General features: G+C 41.0%; 1 protein-coding gene and 1 long non-coding RNA gene across 7 annotated transcripts; both read right to left on the reverse strand.

Annotated features, from left to right (window-relative positions):
* Positions 1–1,117: 1,117 nt before the first annotated feature.
* Positions 1,118–16,157, reverse strand: fer (fer (fps/fes related) tyrosine kinase). 6 transcript variants are annotated; one of them, XR_007886144.1, is made up of 21 exons: positions 15,983–16,157; positions 10,470–10,646; positions 9,930–10,061; positions 9,638–9,847; positions 9,019–9,118; positions 8,748–8,931; positions 7,586–7,723; positions 7,394–7,513; positions 7,062–7,184; positions 6,779–6,980; positions 6,554–6,652; positions 6,077–6,283; positions 5,353–5,475; positions 5,183–5,239; positions 4,953–5,071; positions 3,834–3,928; positions 3,635–3,758; positions 3,362–3,516; positions 3,140–3,262; positions 2,676–2,868; positions 1,118–2,635 (listed from the first exon to the last, which is right to left on the reverse strand). XR_007886144.1 is itself a non-coding variant. In XM_051411840.1 (20 exons), the coding sequence occupies exons 2-20, from the start codon at positions 10,536–10,538 to the stop codon at positions 2,732–2,734; spliced, it is 2,478 nt and encodes an 825-aa protein (XP_051267800.1). In that variant the 5' UTR covers positions 10,539–10,646; positions 15,983–16,157; the 3' UTR covers positions 1,118–2,731. The 6 variants fall into 6 exon arrangements, 5 of the variants coding, with proteins under 5 accessions (XP_051267800.1, XP_051267799.1, XP_051267798.1 ...); XM_051411840.1 differs by having other exon boundaries at positions 1,118–2,868; positions 6,077–6,280; positions 9,674–9,847; XM_051411839.1 differs by having other exon boundaries at positions 1,118–2,868; positions 9,674–9,847.
* Positions 16,158–16,378: 221 nt separating this feature from the next.
* LOC127370117 (uncharacterized) lies at positions 16,379–19,943 on the reverse strand. The gene is made up of 3 exons (XR_007886149.1): positions 19,765–19,943; positions 17,663–17,874; positions 16,379–16,741 (listed from the first exon to the last, which is right to left on the reverse strand). It is a non-coding gene; the product is annotated as an uncharacterized LOC127370117 (long non-coding RNA).
* Between the last annotated feature and the right edge of the window lie 1,086 nt (positions 19,944–21,029).

The raw sequence follows: 21,029 nt of genomic DNA on the forward strand, positions 1-21,029 counted from the left end.
TGAATTGAACTTAAAGTCTGCAGTGTACGTGGTGAAGAGGAAGGGAGACAGGACAGTTCCCTGGGGGGCCCCAATGTTACTAATCAGATGGTCAGACACAGCTCTTTAATCTCACAAACTGCGGTCACATAGTCATCGACCCATGTGACGAGGGGAGCACCCACCTGCATGTTCTCCAGCGTAGAGTGACAGAGCTTCAGTCTCTGATCAACAGAGAGAATATTAAGTCTGATTAATAAAATTATCAGGAAAACTCATCTCTGATCAATATTGACAGGAAATAATCAAACTTCCTGCACGAAGTGTTCACTGTTTGGGTTCATTATCGATATAATAGACTATGAGGTAGAGTTGGTCCAATATACATGCTCCCCTAGTTTCCTTAATTAGTTGAATCAAGTGTATTTCCTATCATTGATACACAGCTGTACTTCTTCATACGACCTTGGTCAACTCTCCATCCTGCAGGACTGCAGCCATTAAGGACTGGATGTCAGACAACTTCCTCCAACTTAACTCTGACAAAACTGAAGTCCTCATCATTGGCCCCAAGAGAATTTCTGAAAGGGTTTGGCAGTGTTTTGGTCCCTTAGCAGCAAATGTTAAGCCTCTAAAAATCACATGTGCTTCGACTGTCCCATAATTGGCCCAATCTTGTTTCTTCCACAAGAAATATTGCCAAAATTAAAGACATATTATCCTTTCAGGATCTGGAAAAACGACACTGGTTACCATCAAATGTCAAATAGAGTTAGAATATACAATAATTATTTATTATAAAATTATTGTTATATTATGGAAAAATTGTTTATTTTATAAAATATTTGTTTATTATACTGTGTCTCAGGAGGTAGAGCGGGTCGTCCACTAACCAGAAGGTTGGTGGTTCGATTCCAAGCTCCTCTCACTGAATTTTAAGTGTCCTTGGGCTGCCCCAAACTGCTCCTGAAATACTGTAAATCTGAAATCTGTCAGATTAGTTTATTCAAAGTCTATCTAAATGAAGTTTTTATAATAAATCTGTTAACATTGATAATAAATGATAAATATTAAGTTTATAATGTTAAAAAAATATAATATATAATAAGATATAATAAATGATTTCACTCGTCAGACGTTGGTATGATTTGTTTTATTTTCATAATAAATGCTACGATAATATTTTTATAGAGTTTAAACAAATATAAAAGACGATTAGTGTTCAAAAACATGAAATTGGAACTGTAAAAACTGTATTTACAGTGACAGTAGGCGGCGCTCTGATATCACAAAAACATTAAGGCTCCGCCCTCACATGGTCCAGGAAGTGATGCTGACCAATCAGGACTCCCGATTCATTTACACATACATGTTTTTATAATTTGTAGTTTACATATTTATATTAAAGTGGTCCGTCATTACCATGACAACCAGGAAATACACGCAGTAAGTGCTGATGATGTCATTTGTTTTTTTTAAGGAATTGTTTTGGACCATTTAATAAAAACAATAACAATACGTTTTTAAAGCAGAAGATTTTTGTTTGTTTTCATCTGACAACAAAAAATTTGAGATCACTGATTGGTCAAAAACATTTCCTCAAAAAAACCAAACAAAGATCGGGGTGGGCGTGGTCTGTGTGATGATTGACAGCTGTTTTTTCAGAATAAGAGTCAGTTTTAAAATCTGAGAAAATAAAAACATAATAAATAAAAAGATAAAAACAATAAACATTGATGTTAGTGTTAACAGCTGATTGATCCTCAGCAGTGGAGGCTGTTGCCATGGTTACAGCAGCGACAAGTGTGTAAGTGTGTGTGTGTGTGTGTGTGTGTGTGGCCTCTAACAGTGTTTGTCTGATCTGAGGTCAGTTTGTTTGTTATTGCTACCACCAGGTGAGCTAATCTGTTAGCATGTTTAGTGCTAGCCGTTCTGATGATGAAGCTCTCATCAATAACTCATCAATAACTGTGAACGTGTTTCTATTAGTGAGCAAGAACCCTCGCTACAGTCATGCTAAGCTGTTAGCTCCGTTAGCTTAACTTCTGCACGTGTAACTTCCTGTTTGACCGACAGTGTTCAGTGTTGTGGAGATTGTCATCAGTCTGACGTTTCGTGTCTTCAGAGGCTAAAATAGCTAGCTACACCCATGCTAACCTCTTCACCCGACTGTAGTTCAAACATCAGCTAACTGCTAAATGCTAACTGCTAACTGTGTGCAGCACCAACAGATTAGCATCAACTTCAGGAAAGTGCACTTTCTATTTTTAGCATTTTAAGTTAAAGGATCACTTTGTAGTGTTTCGTTAAGCTAACAGACATGCTCAGTGTGTACTGACGTCGTTACATCATCGTTGCATCATCGTTACATCATCGTTGCATCATCGTTACATCATCGTTGCATCATCTCCACGTTTCAGAAACTCTGCGGAGGTGATGGAAACTTTGGTTTCAAGCAGCTCAACTGTTGTTTTTGGTCGTTTTTTTGTGTTTTTACCAAAATATCAACGGGAGAGACCACGCCCACCTCCGACCACGCCCACCTCCGACCACGCCCACCTCCAAACAAACATGAAAAGGTAATTGTTCTTGGCTGATGGCGTGCTGCTGAGGACGCGACTGAACATTTTCTTCTTTTGTCTCTGATGATGGCGAGGCGTATGATGATGTCATCACTTCTTCTTGATGGCGGCGAGGCGTATGATGATGTCATCACTTCTTCTTGATGGCGGCGAGGCGTATGATGATGTCATCACTTCTTCTTGATGGCGGCGAGGTCTCGCTGCAGCTCTGAGAACTTGGGCCGGTCTTCGGGGTTGTACTGCCAACAGCGCTGCATCACTTTGTACACGTCGTCAGGGCAACGCTGAGGGCATGCCATCCTGTAACCTAGCAACCAGAGGACACAGAGGGGGTTTGAGCTAATGTCAAATCAGTAATATTATTGGTTAGCTCCTGAACCCAATCTGCTGGTATTGATTATCAGGAAAGAGGTTGATCCACACACCTGTCTCACCTGTCAGACACTGGAGGGCAGACAGGTGAGACAGGTGAGGCTACACTAACCCTCTTTAAGCTGATAGCACTTCCTGGTCCATCTCTGATCATCTATCAACAACGTGATCGATTCACAGTTGAATGATGATGTCACTCTGTTTACCTTTCTCCACCTGCTCTCGGGCCTGCTGATTGGTCATCCCAGGATAAGGACACACCCCCAGACTGAAGGTCTCCCACAGCAATATCCCATAACTCCACACATCACTCTCTGAGCTGTAACGACCTGCAACAGCCAATCACAGAGCAGACACAACACTGACCAATCACAGTAACAGATCATGATGTATTGTTTATAACCAGGTGTGTCAGACAGGTGTGTTACCGTAGTTCAGGGCCTCTGGAGCCGTCCATTTGATGGGGATCTGTTTGAGTCCAGATGAAGAATAAATGCCGTCGTCCTCCTGGCGGCTCATCCCAAAGTCACTGATCTTTAACACACTGCCCTCTCCCACCAGACAGTTCCTGGCTGCCAGGTCCCTAGAGACAGACAGGTTCAGACAGACAGGTTGGTGTACAAACTGATCAAACAAATTGATTCCTGCTGTGCGTATGTGTGTTGTGTTCACAGGCAGTGGGACACTGCAGTGCTCTGTACCTGTGGATACAGTTCTTACTCTCCAGGTACGCCATGCCGGCGGCAGCGTCCACAGAGAATCGAACAAGCTGCTTTGTCTTTAATTCGTCCTTCTTCTTCCTCAGAAAGGACAGGAAGTCTCCACCTGACAGACACAGCGAGGGTCACATGTTAGAAACTGACCAATGGGAAGAGTCTGCAGTGAGTAAGCTCCACCCACCAGGAACCAGCTCCATGACGATGTAGATCGGCTGTCGCTGCGTACAAACACCAATCAGCTTCACGATGTTCGGATGGTCGTACTGCTTCAGGATCCTGCAGCCAATCACAGACAGGCAGCACATTACAGTCAGTATACTCTGACATATTGATGTATTGATTGATGTATTGATTGATGTACTGATATATTGATTGATGTATTGATATATATTCAAGAGTAGGCTTAAGACATTCCTCTTTGATAAAGCTTATAGTTAGGGCTGGATCAGGTGAGTCCTGAACCATCCCTTAGTTATGCTGCTATAGGCCTAGACTATCGGGGGATTTCCCATGGTGCACTGAGCTCCTCCCTTCCTCTCTCTTTCTGCACTCATTCATGTCCCATTAATGCATGTTACTAACTCCACTTCTTCCCCGGAGTTCTTGTGCTTTCTCATCTCGCAGGTTCTCATGGATCCTGGTGGAGCCTCCTGCCATGGTCCTGCTAGATTGCCATTGCCAATATCTCTCTCTGTCTCTCTCTCTCTCTCTGTCTCTCTCTCTCACCCCAGCTGGTCGAGACAGACGACCACCCACCTAGAGCCGGAGGATCTGTCCTAGGTTTCTGCCTTTTAACAGGCAGTTTTTCCTTGCCCTTGTCTCCAAGGTCTTGCTCATGGTGGTACTGTTGGGTCTCTGTAATTAATGTTTTAAAGAGTTCTGTCTAGACCTGCTCTATTTGAAAAGTGTCCTGAGATAACTTCTGTTATGAATTGGCGCTATACAAATAAAACTGAATTGGAAATTGAATGTATTGATTGATGTACTGATGTATTGATGTATTGATGTATTGATTGATGTATTGATGTATTGATTGATGTATTGATTGATGTACTGATGTATTGATGTATTGATGTATTGATTGATGTATTGATGTATTGATGTATTGATTGATGTATTGATGTATTGATTGATGTATTGATTGATGTACTGATGTATTGATGTATTGATTGATGTATTGATTGATGTACTGATGTATTGATTGATGTACTGATGTATTGATGTATTGATGTATTGATTGATGTACTGATGTATTGATTGCTGTATTGATTGATGTACTGATGTATTGATTGAAGCTGACCTGGCCTCAGACAGGAACCTGATCTTCAGCTCTGGAGGTAAATCTTCTTTACATGTTTTGACGGCGACTGGCGTTTTGTCTCGCTGCAGCGTCCCTTTAAACACCTCTCCAAAGTTACCCTAGCAACCAGCAGACAACAAAGCATGATGGGATACACTGAGAGCGCTGTTCAAACATTACAACCATACACAGACTGAACAGGAAGTGAAGGAAACAGGAAGTGAGCTCACCTTTCCTAGCAGCTCCCCAAGCACCACGTCCTCATGGTTCAGGATCCACTTCTTATCCTACAGACACAAACACTACCTGAGCAGGTGTTTACTGCACATCTGTTTACTGGACACGGTATCGATACTGCTACTGATCAATAAAATATATATATATAGAAAGTGGTGGTTGCCTTGACGACGGGGTTGAGCAGCACGACTCCAGACTTCTTGGTGATGACCTGTTTGCTGGAGAAATGATGCTCGATGAGCTGAGGGATGGTGGAGAAACCGGTGCCTTCAAAACGGTACTGACTCTACCAGAGAGAGAGACAGAAAGAGAGAGAGAGGGGAGAGAGAGAGAGAGAGAGAGAGAGGGAGGGAGGGAGAGAGAGAGGGAGGAGGAGGGAGGGAGAGAGAGAGAGAGAGAGAGGGAGAGAGAGAGACAGGGAGAGAGAGAGAGAGAGAGACAGGGAGAGAGAGAGGGAGAGAGAGAGAGAGAGAGAGAGAGGGAGAGAGAGAGAGAGAGAGAGAGAGAGAGAGAGAGAGAGAGGGAGAGAGAGAGAGAGAGAGAGAGAGGGAGAGAGAGAGAGAGAGAGAGAGAGAGAGAGAGAGAGAGAGAGAGAGGGGGAGAGAGACAGGGAGAGAGACAGGAGAGACAGAGAGACAGGGAGAGAGAGACAGGGAGAGAGAGAGAGAGAGAGACAGGGAGAGAGAGAGAGAGAGAGAGAGAGAGGGAGACAGGGAGAGAGAGAGAGAGAGACAGGGAAGGAGAGAGAGGGAGAGAGGGAGACAGACAGAGAGAGAGACAAGCAGACAGGCAGTCAGACAGACAGCTCTAGCACCAACCTTTGAATGAGGACCTCTGTAATAATCTCAATATATTATTAGATATTATTGATCTGATCAATAACTTACATCGGCGTACTGGATGATGAAATGTCGTCTCTGCTCGTCAGAAAACACCGACAGGACGTACTCGCCTGGTTTACCGTGACTCTCCCTCACTAGGAAGTCTCCCTGTTGCCGTAGTAACTCCTGAGCCTCGGTGCGGGGGATGGCGCCGTGATACCACTCCTGATCCGCCAGGGGGCGCTCTGACGTTGGGATCACATCAAAGAACTGCTGCAGGGGGAACACAGGATTCAAATAACTTTATTCACAGACAGACTCACAGACAGACAGACTCATAGACAGACAGACTCATAGACAGACAGACAGACTCAGACAGACAGACAGACAGACAGACTCACAGACAGACAGACTCAGACAGACAGACAGACTCAGAGACAGACAGACTCACAGACAGACAGACTCACAGACAGACAGACTCACAGACAGACAGACAGACTCACAGACAGACAGACAGACTCACAGACAGACAGACAGACTCACCGAGGTGGAGGACCCCAGCATGGCTTTAGGAGAGCGGATCATCCCGGCCAGAGAGTGACGCAGAGTGTCGAAGCGAGAGCTCTTCTCCTTCGTCTTATCCTGCAGACACACACACACACACACACTCAGTGCCTTTATTTTGAAAGGGCAGCTCTTCCTGCCAGCCCCCTGTACACACCTCAGACAAATCAATACTCAATCATTAATCACTAAGTGAATACTTACGGTGGATCCAACAGAGCGGGCGTCATCCTCGTATGGCAGCGCGGGGGGAGGCGGCGGCGGGGGTGGGGAGGCAGCGGCAGCAGCCATCTTGGCATCCAGCAGGGCCTTCTGGGAGGCGAGGCGGGCCTCGGAGCCGCGCAGCGATTGGACGGCGTGATGAAGCTCGAGGAGAGAGAGTTTCTGACTGAGCAGCAAGACGCAGCTGAGGGCGAGAGACACAGTTTGACAGTCAGAACAGAGAGAGAGAGAGAGCTTGTGCTGTTATTTCATTCATCAGACTCACTCGCTCTTCCTCTCCGCGCTCTGCTGACTCGTCTGGATTTTGGCGTCGAGGTCGTCTGCCAACGCCTCCTTTGTCTGTAGATTCTGCTGAGTCAGCGCTAGCTCTTCAGTTGCCGACGACAACCTGGAAAACAAAAAGTGTAAAGTTTTAACAAAAATAAAGTTGACAGACGGACACACTGAGATTCATAAAAAACGTTCCTGGATGATACTGGGACGCCTTCATAAGGAGACTTTTATTTAGGAAGGCTACAGGAAACAGTATGGTGAGACTTTTATTTTGGAAGGCTACAGGAAACAGTATGGTGAGAGTTTTATTTTGTAAAAGCTCACATGGCCTGCAGGCTTTCAGCCGTCAGCGTGTTCCAGAGGATCTCATTGGCTGGCAGGTTGTCCGTCTCTTCCAACAAAGACGCATCGAACTCTACGCCTGCCTCAGGGGTCTCTGGAGACCTGGGGGGGGGAGCACGCTATTACCACAGTAACCACAGTCTGACTGATGGTAGTCAGTGGTTGTGTTCTCACCTGTAGGCGTCGATGAAGTGTTGGTACTCTGCCAGTGGGTCAATCTGCTCCACAGCCGCAGAGATCTCCTGATGAACCTTCACGATCTCTTCCGTCAACAGACTGCTGATCTCACAGTACTCCTCCAGAATACTTTTACTGCAGTAATACACAGATATATATCTCACTGCAGTAATACACAGATATATATCTCACTGCAGTAATACAGATATATATCTCACTGCAGTAATACACAGATATATATCTCACTGCAGTAATACAGATATATATCTCACTGCAGTAATACAGATATATATCTCACTGCAGATATACAGATATATATCTCACTGCAGTAATACAGATATATATCTCACTGCAGTAATACACAGAGATATATATCTCACTGCAGTAATACACAGATATATATCTCACTGCAGTAATACAGATATATATCTCACTGCAGTAATACACAGATATATATCTCACTGCAGTAATACAGACATATATCTCACTGCAGTAATACAGATATATATCTCACTGCAGTAATACAGATATATATCTCACTGCAGTAATACAGATATATATCTCACTGCAGTAATACACAGATATATATATCTCACTGCAGTAATACACAGATATATATCTCACTGCAGTAATACAGATATATATCTCACTGCAGTAATACACAGATATATATATCTCACTGCAGTAATACAGATATATATCTCACTGCAGTAATACAGATATATATCTCACTGCAGTAATACAGATATATATCTCACTGCAGTAATACAGATATATATCTCACTGCAGTAATACACAGATATATATCTCACTGCAGTAATACAGATATATATCTCACTGCAGTAATACAGATATATATCTCACTGCAGTAATACAGATATATATCTCACTGCAGTAATACACAGATATATATCTCACTGCAGTAATACAGATATATATCTCACTGCAGTAATACACAGATATATATCTCACTGCAGTAATACACAGATATATATATCTCACTGCAGTAATACACAGATATATATCTCACTGCAGTAATACACAGATATATATCTCACTGCAGTAATACACAGATATATATCTCACTGCAGTAATACACAGATATATATCTCCACTGTACAGCAATGTCAGTGTGTCTGTTAGTGGTCATGTGACTTACAGGGCGAGTGTCATGTCCTCCTGCATCCTCTGCAGAGCGTCGAGCAGTGCGGGTGCAGCGCGACGTCGGTGTTCGTCCTGCTGCGTTCGAGCGCCGCACACCGCCAACACGTACTGGTTGTGAAGGTTGTGAAGCTTTGCTGTTGCTTTGTCATAACGCTCCCGGGCACGCTCCGCCTCCCGGCCTGTGATTCGGCGAGAGGGAGGGGCGTGGTCAGGAAACAAGATCAACAAACGTTTCAAACCCTTTGAGACAGAAGAGTATTTCAAACCTTTAGCCAGAGCCTCTCTGTATTTCTCTTTGGCGTTGTTAGCATCACGGCTCAGCTGACGATACGTCGCCTTCAGTTTGTCCAGGTCACTCCTGGTTACCTGGCAACAACAAAACAACAGGGGTTCAGCCGCCTTGTGATTGGCAAAGGACAACATACATACATACATACATACATACATGACCCCCACAAACCAGACAAACACATGACTGATCAATATTTACACCTTAGTAAGACAGTGGTGTATTAACCAGCCAGTGTCTGACTGACAAACACTGTGCACTTCCTGTCACTAGCTTCAAAATAAAAGTCAACTCGTGTTTCTCCAGTAAAATGCTTTTAATGTGAAGCTGCAGCAGTACGAATCAGTAGCATTAGCGGCAGGCCTCGCCAAGAACATCGTTAGCTCAGTGTCGTGCTTGCTTGGCTGCACTCCCCCCAGCTAAATGTGATCAATGTGATCAATGTGATCAGAATGTATGCATGAGAGCAGCTCCACTGAATGACATGGAAAACTAAAAGCTGTCATCGTACCAACAGCTGAGAACTGAACACACACCCAGGCATTTAAATTTAAATCAATATTGTAGACGTTGGATCAATATTACGGGCGGGCAACCTTGTGTACGGTGTATCTGTGTATTTCCCAGCAGACCTTGTGGTTGTGGCTCTCCAGCTGCTGATGAAGACCCTGGTAGCTCTTCTTCACCTGCTGCTTGTCTCGGATCAGCGTCGCCAGGCGGTGCAGAGGACCTGAGTTCAGATCATCAGCGTGACTCCTCATGACGCGACCCAACGCCTCCGTCTGGCGGATCACCTGAGACCAAGACTGAAACACAGACTGACACTGAGACCAGGTCTGACACTAGTCCAGAGACATCAGGGCTGAATGAACAGGTGTGTCCACTCACCTTGCTCACAGTGCTGACGTAATCAGCAGCTTCCTGTTTCTCTGTTTGCTGAGTCATGCTGAGCAGCAGGGCGGCGTACTCCTTATCGCTCTTCACTCGCAGTGTCATGAAGCGTTTCACCGTCTCCAGCAGCTAGAGAGCAGCAGACAGTAACCAGTTTGCATTAAGTTAAATATTATTTAACACATTTAATAATTGAACATATACATTGTCAACCACGTCTAGAAATGACCACTGAAATTAATAAACATAAAATAGACAGCTGAACATCAGTATAGCGTTACAGCATAGGGAATGTTATGTTGTTATGTTATTATGTTGTGTCGCAGTGTGACCGTCTGCTCCGCCTATGATGACATCACTCCTCTATGAAAGATCTGATTGGCTGTCAGGGAATCTATGTGGATGGAGACCTAACAGTATTCTGTCGAATAATGCAAAAGTTCGGGCGCCATCCTGAAATCATAAGAGATACATTTCTCCCTTTTGAGTAACAACAAATATTTCATTATAAAAGGCAAACGGTGAGTAGAGTCGTACCTTTAACTCCCAGTCCTGAAGCTTCAGTAATCCCTCATGAGAATTCCTCAGATCCCGACCAAACCCCATCCTGGATCTCTCTCTCTCTCTCTCCCTCTCTCACACACACACACACACACACACACACACTCTCTCTCTCTAATGACGGGGGCAAGCGAGGAATGATTGCATGGTGCTCTAAGGAGGGAGAGAACACAGATTATTAGAATTAACAGACGTGTAACATTCATCATTCAATCCAACTATGTAGCATCCATGTCCATGGTAAATAGTGAAGGTACTTGTATAGTTTCCTTTCTAGTCTTCCGACCACTCAGCCACATTCACCCTTTCACACACATTCACTCAGTGATGCATCAGGAGTAATTTGGGGTTCAGTATCTTGCTCAAGGACACTGACATGTGGCAGGAGGAGCCGGGGATCAAACCAACAACCTTCCGATTAGGGGGACGACCCGCTCTGCCTCCGCGCAGCCCCAGTTAATGTATCGGGTACATTTGGCTGATAATAGCGTCACTAAAGTAACGCTGTGTAGCTTGTTTGCCTGTAGTCCTTTTACACTTACAGCTCTGAAAGATTCTTCCACTGCTGCTTCAAACACTCTCCAGACAAAGACACACAAACTGCCACACATCCACAAAGAACCTCCAAACTCAACCACGTCTGAACCCTTCCAGTAAAACAGGTGGACATTAGTCCATTATGAGAATAATCAATAGCTGCAGCCAATCAGCACTGACGGCTGCTGGGCCACAGACACAAATACTACAAACAGTACTTGAATAATTGTACTTAGTTACTCTCCACTAACACTTATATTTTTTATTGAAAATGAATCGGGTCCAAATATCAGTTATCGGTTTGATTATGAATAATCAGTCTGAAAACACCGTGCAAGTCTTTATTCGAATCAGTGTTCACCTGTAGAGCACCTGAGTACAGCTCAACACTTAACAGTGTGGATTTAAATAATATAACAGTGTGCAAGTTGTTACAATAATCAGACTGATGGTATATATTGATCAATAATCAGACTGTATAGTGTACTGATCAATAATCAGACTGTATAGTGTATTGATCAATAAGACTGTTTAGTGTATTGATCAATACTGTATAGTGTACTGATCAATAAGACTGTATAGTGTATTGATCAATAATCAGACTGATGGTATATATTTATTGATCAATAATCAGACTGTATAGTGTATTGATCAATAATCAGACTGATGGTATATATTTATTGATCAATAATCAGACTGTATAGTGTATTGATCAATAATCAGACTGTATAGTGTACTGATCAATAATCAGACTGTATAGTGTATTGATCAATAATCAGACTGATGGTATATATTTATTGATCAATAATCAGACTGTATAGTGTATTGATCAATAATCAGACTGTATAGTGTATTGATCAATAATCAGACTGATGGTATATATTTATTGATCAATAATCAGACTGTATAGTGTATTGATCAATAATCAGACTGTATAGTGTATTGATCAATAATCAGACTGTATAGTGTATTGATCAATAATCAGACTGATGGTATATATTTATTGATCAATAATCAGACTGATGGTATATATTTATTGATCAATAATCAGACTGTATAGTGTATTGATCAATAATCAGACTGTATAGTGTATTGATCAATAATCAGACTGATGGTATATATTTATTGATCAATAATCAGACTGATGGTATATATTTATTGATCAATAATCAGACTGATGGTATATATTTATTGATCAATAATCAGACTGTATAGTGTATTGATCAATAATCAGACTGATGGTATATATTTATTGATCAATAATCAGACTGTATAGTGTATTGATCAATAATCAGACTGTATAGTGTACTGATCAATAATCAGACTGTATAGTGTATTGATCAATAATCAGACTGATGGTATATATTTATTGATCAATAATCAGACTGTATAGTGTATTGATCAATAATCAGACTGTATAGTGTATTGATCAATAATCAGACTGATGGTATATATTTATTGATCAATAATCAGACTGTATAGTGTATTGATCAATAATCAGACTGATGGTATATATTTATTGATCAATAATCAGACTGATGGTATATATTTATTGATCAATAATCAGACTGTATAGTGTATTGATCAATAATCAGACTGATGGTATATATTTATTGATCAATAATCAGACTGTATAGTGTATTGATCAATAATCAGACTGATGGTATATATTTATTGATCAATAATCAGACTGATGGTATATATTTATTGATCAATAATCAGACTGTATAGTGTATTGATCAATAATCAGACTGATGGTATATATTTATTGATCAATAATCAGACTGTATAGTGTATTGATCAATAATCAGACTGATGGTATATATTTATTGATCAATAATCAGACTGTATAGTGTATTGATCAATAACTGATCATGTCTGAGGGTCTTTCAGTTCACATTAACGACTTGCTTTTTTTTAAATGCTCAGAAACTTTATTTAAACTTAAATTCAAACAAACGACTGTCAACATCTCTGAAGCTATGCTAACGCTAGCTGCTCCTTCCCATTAACCAACAGAAGACTGAAGCTATGCTAACGCTAGCTGCTCCTTCCCATTAACCAACAGAAGACTGAAGCTATGCTAACGCTAGCTGCTCCTTCCCATCAACCAACAGAGGACTGAAGCTATGCTAACGCTAGCTGCTCCTTCCCATTAACCAACAGAGGACTGAAGCTATGCTAACGCTAGCTGCTCCTTCCCATTAACCAACAGAAGACTGAAGCTATGCTAACGCTAGCTGCTCCTTCCCATCAACCAACAGAAGACTGAAGCTATGCTAACGCTAGCTGCTCCTTCCCATTAACCAACAGAGGACTGAAGCTATGCTAACGCTAGCTGCTCCTTCCCATTAACCAACAGAGGACTGAAGCTATGCTAACGCTAGCTGCTCCTTCCCATTAACCAACAGAGGACTGAAGCTATGCTAACGCTAGCTGCTCCTTCCCATTAACCAACAGAAGACTGAAGCTATGCTAACGCTAGCTGCTCCTTCCCATTAACCAACAGACGACTGAAGCTATGCTAACGCTAGCTGCTCCTTCCCATTAACCAACAGAAGACTGAAGCTATGCTAACGCTAGCTGCTCCTTCCCATTAACCAACAGAAGACTGAAGCTATGCTAACGCTAGCTGCTCCTTCCCATCAACCAACAGAAGACTGAAGCTATGCTAACGCTAGCTGCTCCTTCCCATCAACCAACAGAAGACTGAAGCTATGCTAACGCTAGCTGCTCCTTCCCGTTAACCAACAGAAGACTGAAGCTATGCTAACGCTAGCTGCTCCTTCCCATCAACCAACAGAAGACTGAAGCTATGCTAACGCTAGTGCTCCTTCCCATTAACCAACAGAGGACTGAAGCTATGCTAACGCTAGCTGCTCCTTCCCATTAACCAACAGAGGACTGAAGCTATGCTAACGCTAGCTGCTCCTTCCCATTAACCAACAGAGGACTGAAGCTATGCTAACGCTAGCTGCTCCTTCCCATTAACCAACAGAGGACTGAAGCTATGCTAACGCTAGCTGCTCCTTCCCATTAACCAACAGACGACTGAAGCTATGCTAACGCTAGCTGCTCCTTCCCATTAACCAACAGAAGACTGAAGCTATGCTAACGCTAGCTGCTCCTTCCCATTAACCAACAGAAGACTGAAGCTATGCTAACGCTAGCTGCTCCTTCCCATTAACCAACAGAAGACTGAAGCTATGCTAACGCTAGCTGCTCCTTCCCATTAACCAACAGACGACTGAAGCTATGCTAACACTAGCTGCTCCTTCCCATTAACCAACAGAGGACTGAAGCTATGCTAACGCTAGCTGCTCCTTCCATTAACCAACAGAAGACTGAAGCTTCTAACGCTAGCTGCTCCTTCCCATCAACCAACAGAAGACTGAAGCTATGCTAACGCTAGCTGCTCCTTCCCATCAACCAACAGAAGACTGAAGCTATGCTAACGCTAGCTGCTCCTTCCCATTAACCAACAGAAGACTGAAGCTATGCTAACGCTAGCTGCTCCTTCCCATTAACCAACAGAAGACTGAAGCTATGCTAACGCTAGCTGCTCCTTCCCATTAACCAACAGACGACTGAAGCTATGCTAACGCTAGCTGCTCCTTCCCATTAACCAACAGAAGACTGAAGCTATGCTAACGCTAGCTGCTCCTTCCCATTAACCAACAGAAGACTGAAGCTATGCTAACGCTAGCTGCTCCTTCCCATTAACCAACAGAAGACTGAAGCTATGCTAACGCTAGCTGCTCCTTCCCATTAACCAACAGAAGACTGAAGCTATGCTAACGCTAGCTGCTCCTTCCCATTAACCAACAGAAGACTGAAGCTATGCTAACGCTAGCTGCTCCTTCCCATTAACCAACAGAAGACTGAAGCTATGCTAACACTATCTGTCTTCCCATTAACCAACAGAAGACTGAAGCTATGCTAACGCTAGCTGCTCCTTCCATCAACCAACAGAAGACTGAAGCTATGCTAACGCTAGCTGCTCCTTCCCATTAACCAACAGAAGACTGAAGCTATGCTAACGCTAGCTGCTCCTTCCCATTAACCAACAGACGACTGAAGCTATGCTAACACAGCTGCTCCTTCCCATTAACCAACAGAGGACTGAAGCTATGCTAACGCTAGCTGCTCCTTCCCATTAACCAACAGAAGACTGAAGCTATGCTAACGCTAGCTGCTCCTTCCCATCAACCAACAGAAGACTGAAGCTATGCTAACGCTAGCTGCTCCTTCCCATCAACCAACAGAAGACTGAAGCTATGCTAACGCTAGCTGCTCCTTCCCATTAACCAACAGAAGACTGAAGCTATGCTAACGCTAGCTGCTCCTTCCCATTAACCAACAGAAGACTGAAGCTATGCTAACGCTAGCTGCTCCTTCCCATTAACCAACAGACGACTGAAGCTATGCTAACACTAGCTGCTCCTTCCCATTAACCAACAGAGGACTGAAGCTATGCTAACGCTAGCTGCTCCTTCCCATCAACCAACAGAAGACTGAAGCTATGCTAACGCTAGCTGCTCCTTCCCATCAACCAACAGAAGACTGAAGCTATGCTAACGCTAGCTGCTCCTTCCCATTAACCAACAGAGGACTGAAGCTATGCTAACGCTAGCTGCTCCTTCCCATTAACCAACAGAAGACTGAAGCTATGCTAACGCTAGCTGCTCCTTCCCATCAACCAACAGAAGACTGAAGCTATGCTAACGCTACAGCTAGCAGGCTAACGGTTAAACTTTATTTAAACGCTGCTTTAAAACAAACTAACAGCTGAACGAACCGGTACCGGTGGACTTTCTCTCTTTCACTGGGTTTTTCTGCAGTTTTCAGTTTTCTCCCGGTAGATAAAGAAAGGATGAAGGCAGAGGAGGAGGAGGAGGAGGAGGAGGAGGAGGTTCGCTGTTTTTCGGCGGTTTTCAGCCGCATTAACGCACCATGAAGCGGGTTATTTCAGCGGCAGACTCGCTGTCCGGTCACCGCGGTCCTCTACCGTCCTCCGCCGGGCTCATTTCCTCCTCTTCTCCGTGTTTTTCTCCTCCGTTTGCCCGGATACTCCTCCTGTCGTCCGGCTACGGAGCTAAACGGCTAACGGCTAACGGCTAACAGGGAGGGGCTTCCGCCGGAAACGGACAGTGGGAAAGAAGGGGGCGGGGCGGGGGGCTGCGAGGGGGGGGTATATATTAAAGTTCAGATTAAATTAAAAACTATATTTTAATTATTTGAGATCACATCCACTCATAACAACTTTATTAACACTGTACAAACACACAACTTTATTAACACTGTACAAACACACAACTTTATTAACACTGTACAAACACACAACTTTATTAACACTGTACAGACACAACTTTATTAACACTGTACAAACACAACTTTATTAACACTGTACAAACACACAACTTTATTAACACTGTACAAACACACAACTTTATTAACACTGTACAAACACACAACTTTATTAACACTGTACAAACACACAACTTTATTAACACTGTACAAACACAACTTTATTAACACTGTACAAACACACAACTTTATTATCACTGTACAAACACACAACTTTATTAACACTGTACAAACACACAACTTTATTAACACTGTACAAACACACAACTTTATTAACACTGTACAAACACAACTTTATTAACACTGTACAAACACACAACTTTATTAACACTGTACAGACACAACTTTATTAACACTGTACAAACACAACTTTATTAACACTGTACAAACACACAACTTTATTAACACTGTACAAACACAACTTTATTAACACTGTACAAACACACAACTTTATTAACACTGTACAAACACACAACTTTATTAACACTGTACAAACACACAACTTTATTAACACTGTACAAACACAACTTTATTAACACTGTACAAACACACAACTTTATTAACACTGTACAAACATAACTTTATTAACACTGTACAAACACACAACTTTATTAACACTGTACAAACACAACTTTATTAACACTGTACAAACACAACTTTATTAACACTGTACAAACACACAACTTTATTAACACTGTACAAACATAACTTTATTAACACTGTACAAACACACAACTTTATTAACACTGTACAAACACACAACTTTATTATCACTGTACAAACACACAACTTTATTAACACTGTACAAACACACAACTTTATTAACACTGTACAAACACAACTTTATTAACACTGTACAAACACAACTTTATTAACACTGTACAAACACACAACTTTATTAACACTGTACAAACATAACTTTATTAACACTGTACAAACACACAACTTTATTAACACTGTACAAACACACAACTTTATTAACACTGTACAAACACACAACTTTATTAACACTGTACAAACACACAACTTTATTAACACTGTACAGACACACAACTTTATTAACACTGTACAAACACACAACTTTATTAACACTGTACAAACACAACTTTATTAACACTGTACAGACACACAACTTTATTAACACTGTACAAACACACAACTTTATTAACACTGTACAAACACACAACTTTATTAACACTGTACAAACACACAACTTTATTAACACTGTACAGACACACAACTTTATTAACACTGTACAAACACACAACTTTATTAACACTGTACAGACACACAACTTTATTAACACTGTACAGACACACAACTTTATTAACACTGTACAAACACACAACTTTATTAACACTGTACAAACACAACTTTATTAACACTGTACAAACACACAACTTTATTAACACTGTACAAACACACAACTTTATTAACACTGTACAAACACAACTTTATTAACACTGTACAAACACAACTTTATTAACACTGTACAAACACACAACTTTATTAACACTGTACAAACACACAACTTTATTATCACTGTACAAACACACAACTTTATTAACACTACAAACACACAACTTTATTAACACTGTACAAACACACAACTTTATTAACACTGTACAAACAGAACTTTATTAACACTGTACGACCACACAACTTTATTAACACTGTACAAACACACAACTTTATTAACACTGTACAAACACACAACTTTATTAACACTGTACAAACAGAACTTTATTAACACTGTACGACCACACAACTTTATTAACACTGTACAAACAGAACTTTATTAACACTGTACGACCACACAACTTTATTAACACTGTACAAACACACAACTTTATTAACACTGTACAAACACAACTTTATTAACACTGTACAAACACACAACTTTATTAACACTGTACAAACACACAACTTTATTAACACTGTACAAACACACAACTTTATTAACACTGTACAAACACAACTTTATTAACACTGTACAAACACAACTTTATTAACACTGTACAAACACACAACTTTATTAACACTGTACAAACACAACTTTATTAACACTGTACAGACACACAACTTTATTAACACTGTACAAACACACAACTTTATTAACACTGTACAAACACAACTTTATTAACACTGTACAAACACACAACTTTATTAACACTGTACAAACAGAACTTTATTAACACTGTACAAACACACAACTTTATTAACACTGTACAAACACAACTTTATTAACACTGTACAAACACAACTTTATTAACACTGTACAAACACACAACTTTATTAACACTGTACAAACACACAACTTTATTAACACTGTACAAACACACAACTTTATTAACACTGTACAAACACAACTTTATTAACACTGTACAAACACACAACTTTATTAACACTGTACAAACACACAACTTTATTAACACTGTACAAACACAACTTTATTAACACTGTACAAACACACAACTTTATTATCACTGTACAAACACACAACTTTATTAACACTGTACAAACACACAACTTTATTGACACTGTACAAACACAACTTTATTAACACTGTACAAACACACAACTTTATTAACACTGTACAAACACAACTTTATTAACACTGTACAAACACACAACTTTATTAACACTGTACAAACACAACTTTATTAACACTGTACAAACACACAACTTTATTATCACTGTACAAACACACAACTTTATTAACACTGTACAAACACACAACTTTATTGACACTGTACAAACACAACTTTATTAACACTGTACAGACACAACTTAATTAACACTGTACAAACACACAACTTTATTAACACTGTACAAACACACAACTTTATTAACACTGTACAAACAGAACTTTATTAACACTGTACAAACACACAAGTTTATTATCACTGTACAAACACAACTTTATTAACACTGTACAAACACACAACTTTATTAACACTGTACAAACACACAACTTTATTAACACTGTACAAACACACAACTTTATTAACACTGTACAAACAGAACTTTATTAACACTGTACAAACACACAAGTTTATTATCACTGTACAAACACAACTTTATTAACACTGTACAAACACACAACTTTATTAACACTGTACAAACACAACTTTATTAACACTGTACAAACACACAACTTTATTAACACTGTACAAACACACAACTTTATTATCACTGTACAAACACACAACTTTATTGACACTGTACAAACACAACTTTATTAACACTGTAAAAACACACAACTTTATTAACACTGTACAAACACACAACTTTATTATCACTGTACAAACACACAACTTTATTAACACTGTACAAACACACAACTTTATTGACACTGTACAAACACAACTTTATTAACACTGTAAAAACACACAACTTTATTATCACTGTACAAACACACAACTTTATTAACAATGTACAAACACAACTTTATTAACACTGTACAAACACACAACTTTATTAACACTGTACAAACACACAACTTTATTAACAATGTACAAACACAACTTTATTAACACTCTACAAACACACAACTTTATTATCACTGTAAAATAATAAAATTTAACATGACTTAGAAAAAGTAAATAAATAAATAAATAAATAAAATAAAAACAAAAACAAACAATCAACAAGACACAAAATAAACAATCAACATTTTAAACAAGACATAAAACAAACAATTCTGTGGCAGGGGGTAGAGGGGGGGTGGGTGGGCAGAGGACGGAGTGACAGTAGAGCAGGGAGGGAGTTGAGTCTCCTGACAGCCTGGTGGAAGAAATTGTCCTTGAGCCTGCTGGTTTTGGCCTGGAGACTGCGCAGTCTCCTCCCTGACGGCAGCAGGCTGAAGAGGCTGTGAGATGGGTGGGTGGAGTCACCTGCAATCAAATTGCTTTGCTGGTGATTCAGGTGTTATAAATGTCCAGAAGTGGGAGGAGAGAGACACCAATGATCCTCTTAGCTGCTCTCACGATGCGTTGCAGAGTCTTGCGGCAGGACACGGTGCAGGCGCCATACCACACGGTGATGCAGCTTGTCAGGATGCTCTCTGTAGAAAGTGTGTATGATGGGGGGCGGGGCTCCTGCTCTTCTCAGTTTGCGGAGGAAGTACAGGCGCTGTTGGGCTTTTTTGGCCAGTGATGCAGTGTTGTGGCTCCAGGACAGGTCTTCAGAGATATGCACAGCCAGGAACTTGGTGCTGCTCACCCTCTCCACTGCAACACCGTCGATGGTTAGCGGAGTATGCTGGGTGTGTTATCACTGTACAAACACACAACTTTGCGATCTGCAGGGATCAACATTAGTTTGGATCCAAATTAACGTTTTAAAACACCAAAGTTACAAAACAACAACACAAACAAATTGACATTCTGGGAGCTAAAATTAGTCTGGCTTTAAAGAGCAACATATAATGACATCAGTTCCTGTCTTTGAATTTAGCCCTGCCCTATCCGACTCTCTTACTACGTTTCCCATCAGTAAACTGGACAGACGACAAAAAATAGATTGACCGATTATTGATTATTGACTATTGGTATTGATATTTCTGAATTTTAAATCAGCTGTTATTTATTACACATGAACATTGATATAAACAGTTTATGGGGTGAGGAA

The sequence above is a fragment of the Dicentrarchus labrax genome, unplaced genomic scaffold (genome assembly GCF_905237075.1).
Source record: "Dicentrarchus labrax unplaced genomic scaffold, dlabrax2021, whole genome shotgun sequence".
NCBI classification, from domain to species: Eukaryota; Metazoa; Chordata; class Actinopteri; family Moronidae; genus Dicentrarchus; species Dicentrarchus labrax.

What these genes read in the sequence shown, in the direction of transcription:
- fer (XM_051411835.1), bottom strand. Translation starts at nt 10,538, where the DNA reads ATGGGGTTTGGTCGGGATCTGAGGAATTCTCATGAGGGATTACTGAAG. An exon ending in CAGAGAGGCTCTGGCTAAAG is followed by an intron (nt 8,932 to 9,018) that starts GTTTGAAATACT and finishes GCCGAATCACAG; the next exon opens with GCCGGGAGGCGGAGCGTGCC. An exon ending in CCCGCTCTGTTGGATCCACC is followed by an intron (nt 6,653 to 6,778) that starts GTAAGTATTCAC and finishes GTGTGTCTGCAG; the next exon opens with GATAAGACGAAGGAGAAGAG.